This window comes from Zootoca vivipara, chromosome 14, assembly GCF_963506605.1.
Source record: "Zootoca vivipara chromosome 14, rZooViv1.1, whole genome shotgun sequence".
Taxonomy (NCBI): domain Eukaryota; kingdom Metazoa; phylum Chordata; class Lepidosauria; order Squamata; family Lacertidae; genus Zootoca; species Zootoca vivipara.
The window spans coordinates 46,075,580-46,089,548 of NC_083289.1; the positions used below are offsets into that span (position 1 = coordinate 46,075,580).

Genomic DNA, 13,969 nt, shown 5'->3' on the forward strand with positions numbered 1-13,969 from the left:
CAGGTTGAGTGGAGAGCAGTGGTTTCCTTGTGTCTTGGACACGGGTTTCCTGGTCCACTGGCCCAAAGAAGTGAGGTCTGTGCAGATGGTTTGGTGCAGGGGCGCCAAAGAAGGATGCCCAAACAGCAGAGTGGTCAATTCTCGTGCTTTATTAGAAGAAGGTGAGAACTTAAAAGGAAGCTTGCAGAACCTTGCTAGGGATGGATGCCAAAACAGCAAGCTTTTATCGTGACTTGTCTGCACCTGAGCTAGTGTCTCATGCATTACTCATTGTCAGGAGTATGGGCCGGAGTCGGGCTCTGGGGCCTGTAGTGCTTTGCAGTACTGGGGCCTGCCTCAGCTTGTGCTGGAGAAGCAAGGAGTGGCCACTCAGGTGAAGACCTCAGCTTGTGCTGGAGAGGCAAGTAGTGGTCACTCAGGTGAGGCCACTTGATACCTCACTGCACCTGGTGGCAGGAGCTGGGAGGGATAAAAGCTCAGCATTTCCCTTCCACTCTTTGCCACAGCAACTCTATCCCTGTCTGGTTGCCTCTGGCATCTTGCTCCTTGGACCCTTGCCGTGCCGATGCCTTGATCCTCGACCCTTGGACCTTTGCCTTGCCAACGCCTTGCTCCTTGACTCCCAGACCTTCGCCTCTGCCTTGCTCCTTGACCGTTCGACTGCCTGCTACTGGACCCTCATCCCTGCACCTGTTCCTGCTTCTACACCTCCATCTTGCCTCTGGTCCTGACGTCCCCAGCCAGGGCTTCAACTGCCCGCCAACCGGACCGTGACACTCATACAGAAACTGGCATGTGTCTCTTTGGCCAGAACCTCCCATTTGTTCACTTGACCGATGATGGTGGCAGGCATCCAAGTCTTACGGATAGCTCCCTTCCCAAGGCCAATAGGCCGAGCATCCCAAGCCCACAGATGCTTTGCACAGCATCAAAGCAAGCCAATTAGCTGATATCAAAGCAAGCAGGTAAACACAGACGAGCTCATTCTTGCAGCAGAGAAGAGTTCCTGTAGTCCAAAGGTTATCTTGACTACCAAAAAAGTCGATTAGCAGCAATAAAATTATGCTGGAAAGTGCAAGATAGCACCCCCCAGCTGCCAATGGCGTTATCACTGTTGTGGGAGCATATCTGGACGAAAATGAATACTCAATAATCAGGCAGCGTCCCATAACCTCTGTGCACGTTTTCAATCAATGTTCTGTGAGGTCCCTGGAAGCTTCGTACCAGCCTGGAAGCACAAGTTTTAAAAGCAGCTGGGAATCCATCTCGGCCAACCAATTGCACAACAAACATTTCAGGAGAGCGCGTTAAACCACAGATCTCAGATCGCATGGAAAAAGCAGAAGGGATGTGCACAAAAAATGCCATTTCGATGTCTCCTCTGATTTGAAATGTATCTGTATTAAGTCGCATTCTGAATGCTTGCGAGATCTAACTAGGACATTTTGCAGGTCAACTAGTGGTTCAGGCATCCTGTTGCAAGGGCGATCAAACAGGGGCGTAGGAAGGGGTGTCCGGTGGGGCCGGTTTCCCCCGGGTGTCGTCCCAGAGGGGTGGTGACAACCCCCCCCCAGGCGGATCGCGTCACCATGCCGTGATTGGCCCATCCCACCTATCACCCCTCCGATATGTCACCACCCCCCAAAGGGAGCTGGGCCCCTAGGAGTTGGCCCCTATGTATGAGCCTTTCCCAGCGTAGAAGCCTAGCCGAGCATTGCTGAGTCATATCCTGAATCTAGCGGGATCTCACGGTGGGATCCAGAGCCTTGCACAGTTTCTTCCTGGGCAGGAATCCCCGAGCGGCGAGGCCATGTAAGGGATAAGGGGAGCGAGAGAGCTGGGCCCCCTAGAGCGGCCCGGAAAAGGCCCCTCTCTCCGTTTCCCCGCCTTGTCTCCTCTCCTCTCCATGCTTGTCTTGGGAGGCCTCTGGGGCAGTGAGTGCTTTGGGCAAAGGGGAGGCTCTGGAGTGACAGGGTGCATGGCTGCCAAGTCTCCCGTTTTTCCCGGGAAATCCCTGTTTTTCCAGCTGTTCCTAGCTGAAAAAATGGATTTTTTTGTTTTTCCCTGGTTTATTCTGGCGCGGCGCCATTTTGGAACTGGGCGGAGCATGCTCAGAAGTGACTTTTGATGCTGCTCTGCCCAGTTCCAAAATGGCTGCAGTGCGACTTCTGGCGCGGCGGCCATTTTGGAACTGGGCAAAGCAGCATCAAAAGTCACTTCTGAGCATGCTCCGCCCAGTTCCAAAATGGCGGCAGCGCTACTTCCGGTCTGCTATTTCCGGCCCAGTCCCTTATTTATCTGACAACAACTTGGCAGGTATGACAGGGTGTGTGCAAAGGAGGCTGTTGGGGGGCTGAGAGATTAATGGGAGGACCCCCTGGGTGGGTGGGGGGAAGGGAAGCCATGGGGCCCAAGGACTTGCGGCGCCCCCCTGGGATGCTAGCCCATCCCCCTGGGATGTTAGCCCTGCTCCTGCTCCGCCACTGATGATCAAGCAAGCCCCCACCCCCAAAGAGAAAACAGAGGGAGTTTGGGTTGCAATCTTCAGCAACCGGAAGCTTCAACACGTTGTTATGGCTGAGTGGGATGTGCTTTTAATTATACAACTCCCCGAGGGCCCAGGGGTTTCAGAAATGCATTAAAATCACTGTAACCGAGGCTGGTCACTGCAATAACTTTAGTTCTTCTTATTGTTTTTTAAAAAAAACATATTTTATAGTTCAGGGCATTATTAAAGACGCCCCTTTTATTCCTTAATATATTTGTTTTTAAAAGCATGTCTTTTACTACAACAAAACATTTAAAATGCAAAGAATAGTCCTCCTCTTTTTAATCTTCTTCTTTTTTTACACTAGGGTGTTTTTGTTTGTTTGCTTGCTTGATTGCTTTAATGTATCAGGAATGGCAGCAGCAAAGGGAGAATAAAATTTTTAGTTCTGTTCTTCGCTGTCACAGATGAGTGAATCGGCCTATTTGGGTCCTCATTCCCACCCCCACCCCCGATCTTAAATTTGGTTCTCCACATATTCTGCAGCAATTATTATTTTTTAAAGCCCCATGAAAACTCACCAGCATTTCAGCGCGTATTTCTCCTAACAAACACATTTTCGAATGCAGTTTTGAAGAGTGCACACATTCTTGCAAGAATTTTTCCCCAATATAATGCAACTTTGCATGCCGTTTTCACGAATATCTTCATTTCCACATCAGCTTGAGTTTTTTTCTTTTCTTTTTAAGAAGTCCTTTGGAAAATTCATGAGCATTTCTCATCATATACGCATTTTGCATGCCATTTTGTCGAATTTACACCTTTATTTATTTATTTAGAGTTTCCTCAAATAGAGTGCTTTATATTGTTCTCATTATTGCATGCATGCATGCATGCATGCACAGACACACTTCATTCCAGCAGACGCATTTCTGTACACTTAACTTGGCTGGAGAACAGCACTGCAAAATTTGGAGAAGCGCAAATTTGGAAGGGAAGCTGCATACTGTTTGGAAAAGCGGAAACTAGGGAAACCTGCCTTTAAATGCAAAATGAATCAAACGTCCCTCCCACCCCTAAGGGCTGGACCACGCCACTATAAACTGAGCCATTGGGCTTAGAATCCCGCTTGCATGTTCTTCTTTATGCCATTTTTTAAAAAAATGAACATTGAATACCTGGTGTAGCGATAAGAGGCCCTCTGTAATCCCCCTCTTCCTCCACTTCCAGCAGACTTAGAGAATCCAGAGGGGCCTGTTATCTTTTGGCTGCCACCACTCCCACTCCGTATAACCCAGTAGAAGTGTTGGGAGATCAACTTCTACCCTTACTCAAGTTACCCACTAAAGGCTCACTCTGGCGTGCCGCCCTTTATCACCCAAAATTTTCCTTGTAGGGACCGAATTGGTTAGACACTGAATTCAGCTTCACTTTTCAAGAGCAATTAACCACACAGGAATGTAAACCAAAAGTTTATTGGACAAAAAAATAGCACTTAAAAGGGGAGCACGATTCTTTAAACAATCACAAACCAAAAAAATAAAAACGTTGTTTAATATAACTAAACTAATACTGACAACAGAAGGAATTTAACTCCAGATAAATCAAGCACTCCCTCGCAAATCCTTGCTCTCCTGCAAGAAGAACTGAGTCCTTGGCAGGCACCACTGGATTCCCAACGACAGTAAAATGTTCCCCTGGCCCCCACCAGACTCTAACCAGCAACTGAGACGCCAACTAGTTATACTAATCCTCCCTCGTGGGACTCTGGCAATTATCCAATCAGAATTCCCTTAACCCTGCCAGGGGACCAATAATTAAAGACCCAAACCATAAATCACTTACAGGTAGGTAGCCGTGTTGGTCTGAGTCGAAGCAAAAGAAAAAAATTCCTTCAGTAGCACCTTAAAGACCAACTAGGTTTTTATTTTGGTATGAGCTTTCGTGTGCATGCACACTTCGTCAGATACACTGAAAACAGAAGCCACCAGACCCTTATGTATATTCGGAGGGTGGGGGTGATGGGAATGGGTGATGGGCTGATGGAAGTGGTAAACCTGTAGATGGCTGTTAACGACTGCTGATGACTGCAATTGGTCCTGGGGGGGGGGGGGGAAGCAAGGGCTGAGGCGCTAAAGAAAGTTTGATCATGCATAATGAGATAAGAATCCTATGTCTTTGTTCATCCCAGGTAGCTCCATGGTTTTAAGCTTGGTAATGAGTTCCAATTCAGCAACTTCTCTTTCCAGTCTGTTCCTGAAATTTTTCTGTAATAAAACAGCTTTAATAAAAAAATTTTTTTGCTTCGACTCAGACCAACACGGCTACCTACCTGTAACTTTCTTCAAGTGTTGGTGCTGACCTTTAAAGCCCTAAATGGCCTCAGTCCAGTATACCTGAAGGAGCGTCTCCACCTCCATCATTCTGCCCAGACACTGAGGTCCAGCTCCGAGGGCCTTCTGGCGGTTCTCTTATTGCGAGAAGTTACAGGGAACCAGGCAGAGGGCCTTCTCGGTAGTGGCGCCTGCCCTATGGAATGCCATCCCAACAGATGTCAAAGAGGAAAACAACTACCAGACTTTTAGAAGACATCTGAAGGCAGCCCTGTTCAGGGAGGCTTTTAATGTTTAATAGTTACAGGTAGGTAGCCGTGTTGGTCTGAGTCAAAGCAAAATAAAAAAATTCCTTCAGTAGCACCTTAAAGATCAACTAAGTTTTTATTTTATTTTGGTATGAGCTTTCGTGTGCATGCACACTTCTTTAGATACCTGAAGAAGTGTGCATGCACACAAAAGCTCATACCAAAATAAAAACTTAGTTGGTCTTTAAGGTGCTACTGAAGGAATTTTAATGTTTAATAGATTACTGTGTTTTATTTTTCTGTTGGAAGCCACCCAGATTGGCTGAGGAAACCCAGCCAGATGGGCAGGGTATAAATAATATATTATTATTATTATTATTATTATTATTATTATTATTATTATTATTATTATTTTCTTCTTCTTCTATCTGGGCCATGCCTGATTACCTTCCCAGGTCCAAGGCAATTAAGAGGAGAAAAGCTTATCTTAAAGGAGCGGCAGACATGAAAGCCAGGCACCTTCCCAATTACCAAATCTTGACTTCTCTCCCCAAGCTAAACAGAACAGGGACCCAAAGCCAAGCTTCTCCAGAATCCCTCTTGCACTACCCCTGGGGTTTTGGTGGTTGGCGTTGCCACCCTGGATTGTGCTCACCCACCCAAACACCCCCAAAAAACGTCTGTTTGCTTTCAGCTCACATTGTTGTCCCGCTCCCCAAACCCCACAACGGGCAACAAACCCAATCAAATCCAACGTTTCCTTATCAGCAGGGCGCCCGTAGCTCCGATTGCCATTTTGCTGAATCATATGAGTTCCTGAAGCTTTGTTATCATGGTAAATGACTCATTGGCTCACCGCCAGGAGGGGGAAAAAAGGATTGGCTTCAGTTAGTGCCGTGATGAGCAACCTTTTGCGCTTGGTGTGTCAAAATTCACCAAAAAACCGAGCATAACTCGGGTGGTGTGTCACTTCGAGAAAAAAACCCACAATTTTGCGATATTTATAGTTTAAATAACAAAAATGTATAATTGTAATATATAACTGTATTTAATAAACCAAAAAGTAATTATTTAACCAAACCAAACCAAAAACCCCTTATTTATCACAAAGTGCCCAGTGTTGTTGAGCTTTTTTGGGGGAGCTGCTGACCAAGGTTTTGGAGGTTTTTTTGGGGGGGTGCAAAAGTTGCTTTGCTTTTGGGGGGGGATGCCCCAAAGCTGCTGCGCTTGGGGGGGGGGGAGAGAGAACAGAAATAAATGACGAATAATACCTTTGCTGGAACTAACACACAGCACCGACATAGTCTGCCAAAGTGCCAAAAAACCCAGCACAGAACGGGTTGAAAAATGAAGGCTGTTGCACCTAATCATCGTCTGCCAAAGTGCCAGAGAAAAAGCACAGAAAGGGTTAAAAACCAACCTCTGGCTACCAGCAACAAATGGGGGGGGGGAAACAACAACAGCGTGAATGGGCCAGTAGTGAGGGCTCTGCGTGTCACATCTGACACGCGTGTCATAGGTTCGCCATCACTGAGTTAGTGCAACATCAATGGACACGATGGTACTCAAATTATTGGTGGGTGTCTTAAGGAAACCCACAAGCCAGGGGTCAGCAAACCTTTTCAGCAGGAGGCCGCTCTACTGTCCCTCAGACCTTTGGGGGGGGCGGACTATATTTTGAAAAATATATATGGATGAATTCCTATGCCCCACAAATAACCCAGAGGTGCCTTTTAAATGAAAGCACGCATTCTACTCATGTAAAAACACCAGGCAGGCCCCACAAATAACCCAGAGGTGCATTTTAAATAAAAGCACGCATTCTACTCATGTACAAACACCAGGCAGGCCCCACAAATAACCCAGAGGTGCATTTTAAATAAAAGCACGCATTCTACTCATGTAAAAACACCAGGCAGGCCCCACAAATAACCCAGAGGTGCATTTTAAATAAAAGCACGCATTCTACTCATGTAAAAACACCAGGCAGGCCCCACAAATAACCCAGAGGTGCATTTTAAATAAAAGCACACATTCTACTCATGTAAAAACATGCTGATTCCTAGACTGTCCGCGGGACGGTTTTAGAAGGCCGCCTCCGGGCCCCCGGGCCTTAGTTTGGGGACCCCTGCCACAAGCCCTCTCTGACTTCCCATACATTTAGCCAAATCATATCCCCCCTCACAACCTTTGAGAAACAGGAACTGAGGGTAGGTGAGGGGGATAAGCATGGAGCCATAAATTTAAGAGGAGGGAGCTAAGTCATGTTAGCATACTCTTGATCCTCACCCTCCTCTAAGAAGAAGAACGTATCAGAAACAACAGATTTTTAGAAGACACCTGAAGGCAGCCCTGTTTAGGGAGGCTTTTAATGTTTAATAGGTTATTTCATTTCATTTTTCTGTTGGAAGCCGCCCAGAGTGGCTGGGGAAACCCAGCCAGATGGTGGGGTATAAATAATATATTATTATTATTATTATTATTATTTATTTATTTATTTATTATTATTAATCTGAAAAACAGCAAGGCGCCTTCCAGATGGAATCTGCTCATGCTGCGACCAGCGGACCCTCCACCCATGCAAGATTTACGCAGTGTTTACACAACATGGTTGGCATGAAAACGCCCTCCTGTATTTCCCTTCCCTCTGTTATACTGGATTTAACCCTTTCCCCCAGGGTGAACCTGATAAGCTGGCCCGGCACCAACGAGTCGGCCAGATCGAGCAGCGGCCGAGGGTCCGGGGGGGCGGCGGCATGGGAGCCCCTTCACCAGCCCGACTCATTTGTGGCGCCCTTCATCCTCCCGCTGGGTCTCTGGATGCAAGCAGAGCACTCGAGAGCACTGCTACCCATCCATAGTTGAAGTACAGTGGAACCTCGGTTTATGAACATCTCGGTTTACGAATTTTCGGTTTACGAATGCAGCGGACCCATCTGGAACGGATCAATTCACTTTCCATTACTTTCAATGGGAAAGTTCGCTTCAGTTTATGAACGCTTCAGTTTATGAACAGACTTCCGGAACCAATTGTGTTCATAAACCGAGGTACCACTGTATGTCTGGGGTCCCAGTGGTGGCAGCGGAGGAAAGAAGTGCTTACGATCGGACCAAGTCCTTTGCATCTTTGTGAGTCCCACTGTTGGCATCATGCCAAGCTCCCTAATCTCCCAAAGCCTGCTGCAGGCCTTGCCAACAAGCTTACCAAAAGAACCCCACCCAGTCTGCCAATGCCCCATTTGCAGGATCTGAGCAACAGGACCGCAGGACCAAGCCGCTATCTGGAGGCACCTGGAGACAAATCTAGCAAACCGCATCATAAGGCAACCATGCCTCGGGGGGAGGAAACCGGGTGCAAAATAAAGAGAGCAATTTCCCAGGTGAGGACAAGAAAGCAAAGTAACAGCTGTTTGAATTTGCTGTGGCTCAAATAGACTTTCCCAGAGGAGGCAACAACAAAAAAAGCCCCCCAAACCAGCACTGCCCTGCACCCAAAGATTTTCCGGTAGGCAAAGCAGGGGACAGGAGGAGAAAAGGAGGCAGTGCTCATGAGAAAGGAGGAAATTTGGAGAGGATGAGAAAGAGAAGGAAAACTAACTGACCTTGGAGCAGCTGGCTGTCAAATGGTCCCATTCCGAAAACCTGCAAGGTGCAGATTTTACAACTGAGATGCTCAAGAAGCAGTCGTGTAACAGAAGAGGAACTGTAATTAAAGTGATCTCTCTCTCTCTCTCTCTCTCTCTCTCTCTCTCTCTCTCTCTCTCTCTCTGCAACCCAGAAGTTGGGAGTTTGAGACTGGCCATCACAATACTGGGGGAATCCCGGAAAGGGGACGAAAAAGGAAATTCCCTTTTATTCTGGCACCACCGGTCAAGAGCAGGAAGCATCCTCCTCCTCCCTGCCTCACACACGAAATATGCCACCTGTTGCACAACCTTGAAGGCTTGAAGGCAGCCAGATTTAGTTTCCTAGGCTGCCTCGCTGCAAAGGAACCCACAGTCCTTCCTGCAAGGAGGCCTTGCAAAGCCAGAAACTTACCGGACACAGGGAGAGTCCTATGCTCCTCTCTCGCCCCTTGAATGTCAAGGCAGCACACGAAACCTCAGCCTCAGTCCCACCCCAGGAATAAAAAGAGACCCCCACATGAGACCTTCGGTTCACCATCCACGCGACAGGCAGCTCATGAGGGCAAAAGTGAAAGTGGGCAGGAGTGTGCTTTATTTTCACTTTCGGTCCTATTTTGTAGCTTGTGATGCAAGTTTATCTTGCCAAGAAGCCTGCGGTATACTCCCACATTAACTCCGACAGAATGACTAACTATTATTGCTGCATACCACCCCTACCCCCAAGTGATGGAATAATAATAATAATAATAATAATAATAATAATAATAATTATTATTATTATTTATGTGCCACCCATCTGACTGGTTTTCCCCAGCCACTCTGGGCAGCTTCCAGGAAATTAAAACACAGTAAGACACCAAACATTAAAAACTTCGCTAAACAGGGTTGCCTTCAGATGTCTTCTAAAAGTCAGGTAGTTCTTTATCTCCTTGACATCTGATGGGAGGGCATTCCACAGGGCAGGTGCCACTGCCGAGAAGGCCCTATGCCTGGTTCCCTGTAACCTCACTTCTCACAGGGAGGGAACCACCAGAAGGCCCTTGGAGCTGGACCTCAGTGTCCGAGCAGAACGATGGGGGTGGAGACGCTCCTTTAGAGCAGGCACCCCCAAACTGCGGCCCTCCAGATGTTTTGGCCTACAACTCCCATGATCCCTAGCTAACAGGACCAGTGGTCGGGGAATATGGGAATTGTAGTCCAAAACATCTGGAGGGCCAAAGTTTGGGGATGCCTGGTTTAGAGCTTTAAAGGTCAGCACCAACACTTTGAATTGTGCTCAGGAACGTACTGGGAGCCAATGTAGGTCTTTCAGGACCGGTGTTATGTGGTCTCGGCAGCTGCCCCCAGTCACCAGTCTAGCTGCCGCATTCTGGATTAGTTGTAGTTCCCGAGTCAAAGCCCCACGTAGAGTGTGTTGCAGTAGTCAAAGCAGGAGATAACCAGAGTGGCCCGCCCCTACCACCCCCTTGCTACGCTACCGCTTGAGGTGTTGGGATATAACCATTGGGAGGTCGAGCCGGCAGCCCCCTCTCCTTCTCAGTCCGTTAAGTATTTGGTCATTTTCCTTTACCGGACTGGGTAACCCTTAAAATAAAAGGCTCCTTTGCCCAGAAATGCCTTTGGAAGAAAGGACTGTCAAAGAGAACAGCAATTACCAGACCTTTAGAAGACATCTTAAGGCAGCCCTGTTTAGGGAAGCTTTTAATGTTTGATGGATTTCTGTATTTTAATCTTTTGTTGGAAGCCGCCCAGAGAGGCTGGGGGAACCCAGCCAGATGGGCGGGATATAAATAAATTATTATTATTATTGCTATTATTATTATTATTGATAAATAAGACACATAGTCCACTCCATCGCTCGCAGAACTGAGAACTGGTGGACTGCAGAATTTCTGCACTGAAAATGTTGAGCAAGTGTATGATAAAGGAAGAAAAAGCAAGCTTACTACTCATGCTTCTAGCTGACGCAGCACCATGTTGGCTCAATTGCATGGCTGATTTTTCCACCAAGGTCAACGAAATCTTCCTTGCTAGATCCTCTCTGTCCCTTTCGTGGAGCAGCGTTTGGTAGTATTCCTTGGATATGACTCCTCCTTCCAACATGAGGTTTAAAAGCGTCTGAATCTGGGTGGGCGACGCGTCACAGACAACTCCTCTCACCCCTGGCAAGATCTTCCCGAAGAGATCCATGCTGCGGATGTCAACGGTGCGAAAAGGATTTGAGACAGACTCTGGATTGTTGACACTTATTGTGCATGCATGAAAAAGAAAACACGCAAAAAGTTGAAGTGAAAAAGAGAGTTTCTCAGGACTCTTGCAAGGGCATTTCCTCATTTAATTGAAGTTATGAATGCTGCTACCAACTCAATCTAACCACAATGTTTTGATTTAATGCTTGTGCAGCAAAAAAATATCTTCAAACCATGCATGACACCTATGAAGCAGAATTCAGGATCCATATGGTTCCCCGTCTTGGTCTCACAGTGACCAACCAGAAGCTCATGAGAAGACCACAGACCATGGAGGAAAGCTGTTGCAGGCAAAACTGCCAATATCTATGGTGTGCTGAGACCATATTTAGGCCACATTCAGAGTCATAGTAACCACCACCCCCCCAAGAATTATGGGAGCCATAGTTTGTTAAGGATGCTGAGAGTTGTAGGGAAGCCCCCTGCCCAAGCTACAATTCCACACATCCCCTGGGAAGAGGGATTAATTCCTAAGCCACCCTGGGAAGGGAACAGGGGTCTCTCCGAACAATCTCAGCACTCCCTTAATGGACTACACACTTCCAGGATTCTATGGGAGAAGAAGCCATGATTGCTTAAAGTGGCATGAAACCAGAAGGGGCGCCAGAGAGGTTGTCGGCCTGCTGGACTGGCAGGATTTCAAAGCTTCGAGGCACCAGAGCCAGATACAGTGGTACCTCGACATCCGAATGCTTCGACTTCCGAAGGTTTCGACTTACAAAGTCGGCAAACCCAGAAGTCTTTTCGCCGCGCGCGTGTTCTGCGCCTGCGCAGAAGCAGCGCGCGCGGTCCGCACATGCACAGAAGCGCAAAATCACGCTTCACGCATGCGCAAGATGGACGCTTCGACATCCGAAGGTTTCGACTTACAAAGAGCGCCACAAAACGGATCGCCTTCGTAAGTCGAGGTACCACTGTCTACTGTTAGGTCTATAGTGATAGGGTTGCGCTCCCTCTGAAGGAGCAGGTATGTAACTTGGAGGCAACATCTGGATCCTCTGCTGTCGCTTGAGGCTCAGGTGGCCTCAGTGGCATAGAGTGCCTTCCATCAGCTTTGGCTGGTAGCCCAGCTGTGCCCCTACCTGGACAGGGAAAGCCTAACTTCTTCTTCTCCCAACAGAATATTAAAAGCATGATAAAACACAAAACATTAACAAATTTCTTAAACAGGGCTGCCTTCAGATGTCTTCTAAAAGTCAGATAGTTGTCTATTTCCTTGACATCTGAAGGCAGGGCGTTCCACAGGGCGGGTGCCACCACCAAGTAGGCCCTCTGCCTGGTTCCCTATAACCTCACTTCTCGCCGGGAGGGAGCCGCCAGAAGGCCCTCGGAGCTGGACCTCAGTGTCTGGGCTGAATGATGGGGGTGGAGACACTCCTTCTGGTCTACAGAGTCTACTGACCTTTAGGGCTTCAAAGGTCAGCAGCAACACTTTTGAATTGTGCTCGAAAACTGCTGCCTATGCTCTGGTAACCTCTAGCATAGATTACTGCAACGTGTTATACATTGGGCTGTCTCTGAAGGTGGTTCGGAAGCTTCAGCTGGTGCAGAATTCGGCACCCAGCTTCCTCGCTGGGGCAAGAAGGTTTGAGCATATTACACCAATCCTGGACCGACTGGTGGGGTATAAAAATGGAATGATTATTCTTATTAATATTATCATCATCATTATTGAATAGGATGTCCCTATTTTCATCAGGGAAATGTTGGAGGGTATGCATATGACGGCTACGTTTTGGTTCTCATTCTGTTTCAGGAGATGCAAATTTAATAGATTCAGCTTCCAAAGCAAAATGAATGGACTTCCTTGCTCAGAGGCAACTTTGGCACGGTTCACTTCTAAAGCTTTCTGAAACTGGGAGGTTGCCAGAGGTATCTGCCAAAAATAGTTCCTTTAGCCTGCTGTATATTGCCTTCTGTTATAACAATGGGGCCGCCGAGTTCTCAGAAGTCACGTGATTTTTCCGCTCTGTTTTCTGCAAAACGCTTCCCTCCCAGATCAACAGGTAGATGCTTGGCACGGCAACCGCTTGGATAAACACGGAAGGCAAGTTTCGGCTTCAGAGGTCAGCGATTAAAATATTTCAAGAACCAAAAGCCCTGTTGGTAGCTCAATCAGTAACACACGAGATTCGTCATCTCAGGGTTGTGTGTTCAGGCAAAAGATTAGGCAAAAGATCCCTGCATTGCAGAGGGTTGGAGTAGATGACTCTCTACAATTCTATGATTCTAAGCCAGGCATCCCCAAACTGCGGCCCTCCAGATGTTTTGGCCTACAACTCCCATGATCCCTAGCTAACAGGACCAGTGGTTGGGGAAGATGGGAATTGTAGTCCAAAACATCTGGAGGGCCAAAGTTTGGGGATGCCTGTTCTAAGCAAACGGATCTTGCAAATAACCAGAAAGCAAAAAGTCCTTTTAAAAACCAAAACAACCTAGTGAGCGGAGGCAGCTCAGCTATTATTCCGCCCCTCCCTTAAAGAACAGTGGGGCTATTTTTGTGAAATGTGGATTTGTGTGTGTGTGGCCCTTATCCTACGCTTGCGTAACTAACAACCAGATTCTTTGGGCAGGGAGACTCAATGGAAAAATTGCTGCACTATGTCCAGCATAGCAGTGAGCCTGATTCAGGAGCAAGCCTGTCTTTCTGGAATTAGATAATCAAGGGAAATGGCTAGTTTTGGACTGGTTTGACTTCTGCTGCGTTTTGTTACCTATTTGTCCAGACCCTCCAAGTGTCCCTATTTTCCCGGGAGACAATCCCAGATTTACAGAAGTTGTCCTGGTTTCTGATTTGATCCCGGAATAGCCTGCTTTTTCCAGTATACCTGAAGGTGTGTCTTCACCCCCATCGTTCAGCCCAGACACTGAGATCCAGCTCCAAGGGCCTTCTGGTGTTTTCCTCACAGCTAGAAGTAGAGCTACAAGGAACCAGGCAAAGGGCCTTCTCGGTGGTGGCACCCTCCCATCAGATGTCAAGGAAATAAACAACGATCTGACTTTTAGAAGACATCTGAAGGCAGCC

The 13,969-nt window shown here is 47.4% G+C and overlaps 1 protein-coding gene across 4 annotated transcripts in view; it reads right to left on the reverse strand.

The window, feature by feature from the left end:
- The window catches only part of CIITA (class II major histocompatibility complex transactivator), a 53,884-nt gene extending 42,961 nt beyond the window's left edge, over positions 1–10,923 (reverse strand). Inside the window, exon 1 of one of the 4 annotated variants that reach the window (XM_035131936.2) lies at positions 10,642–10,920. In XM_035131936.2, coding sequence (XP_034987827.2) covers positions 10,642–10,885 — 244 coding nt within the window. In that variant the 5' untranslated portion in view covers positions 10,886–10,920. The other 3 variants (XM_035131938.2, XM_035131940.2, XM_035131942.2) reach the window with 3 other exon arrangements.
- Between the last annotated feature and the right edge of the window lie 3,046 nt (positions 10,924–13,969).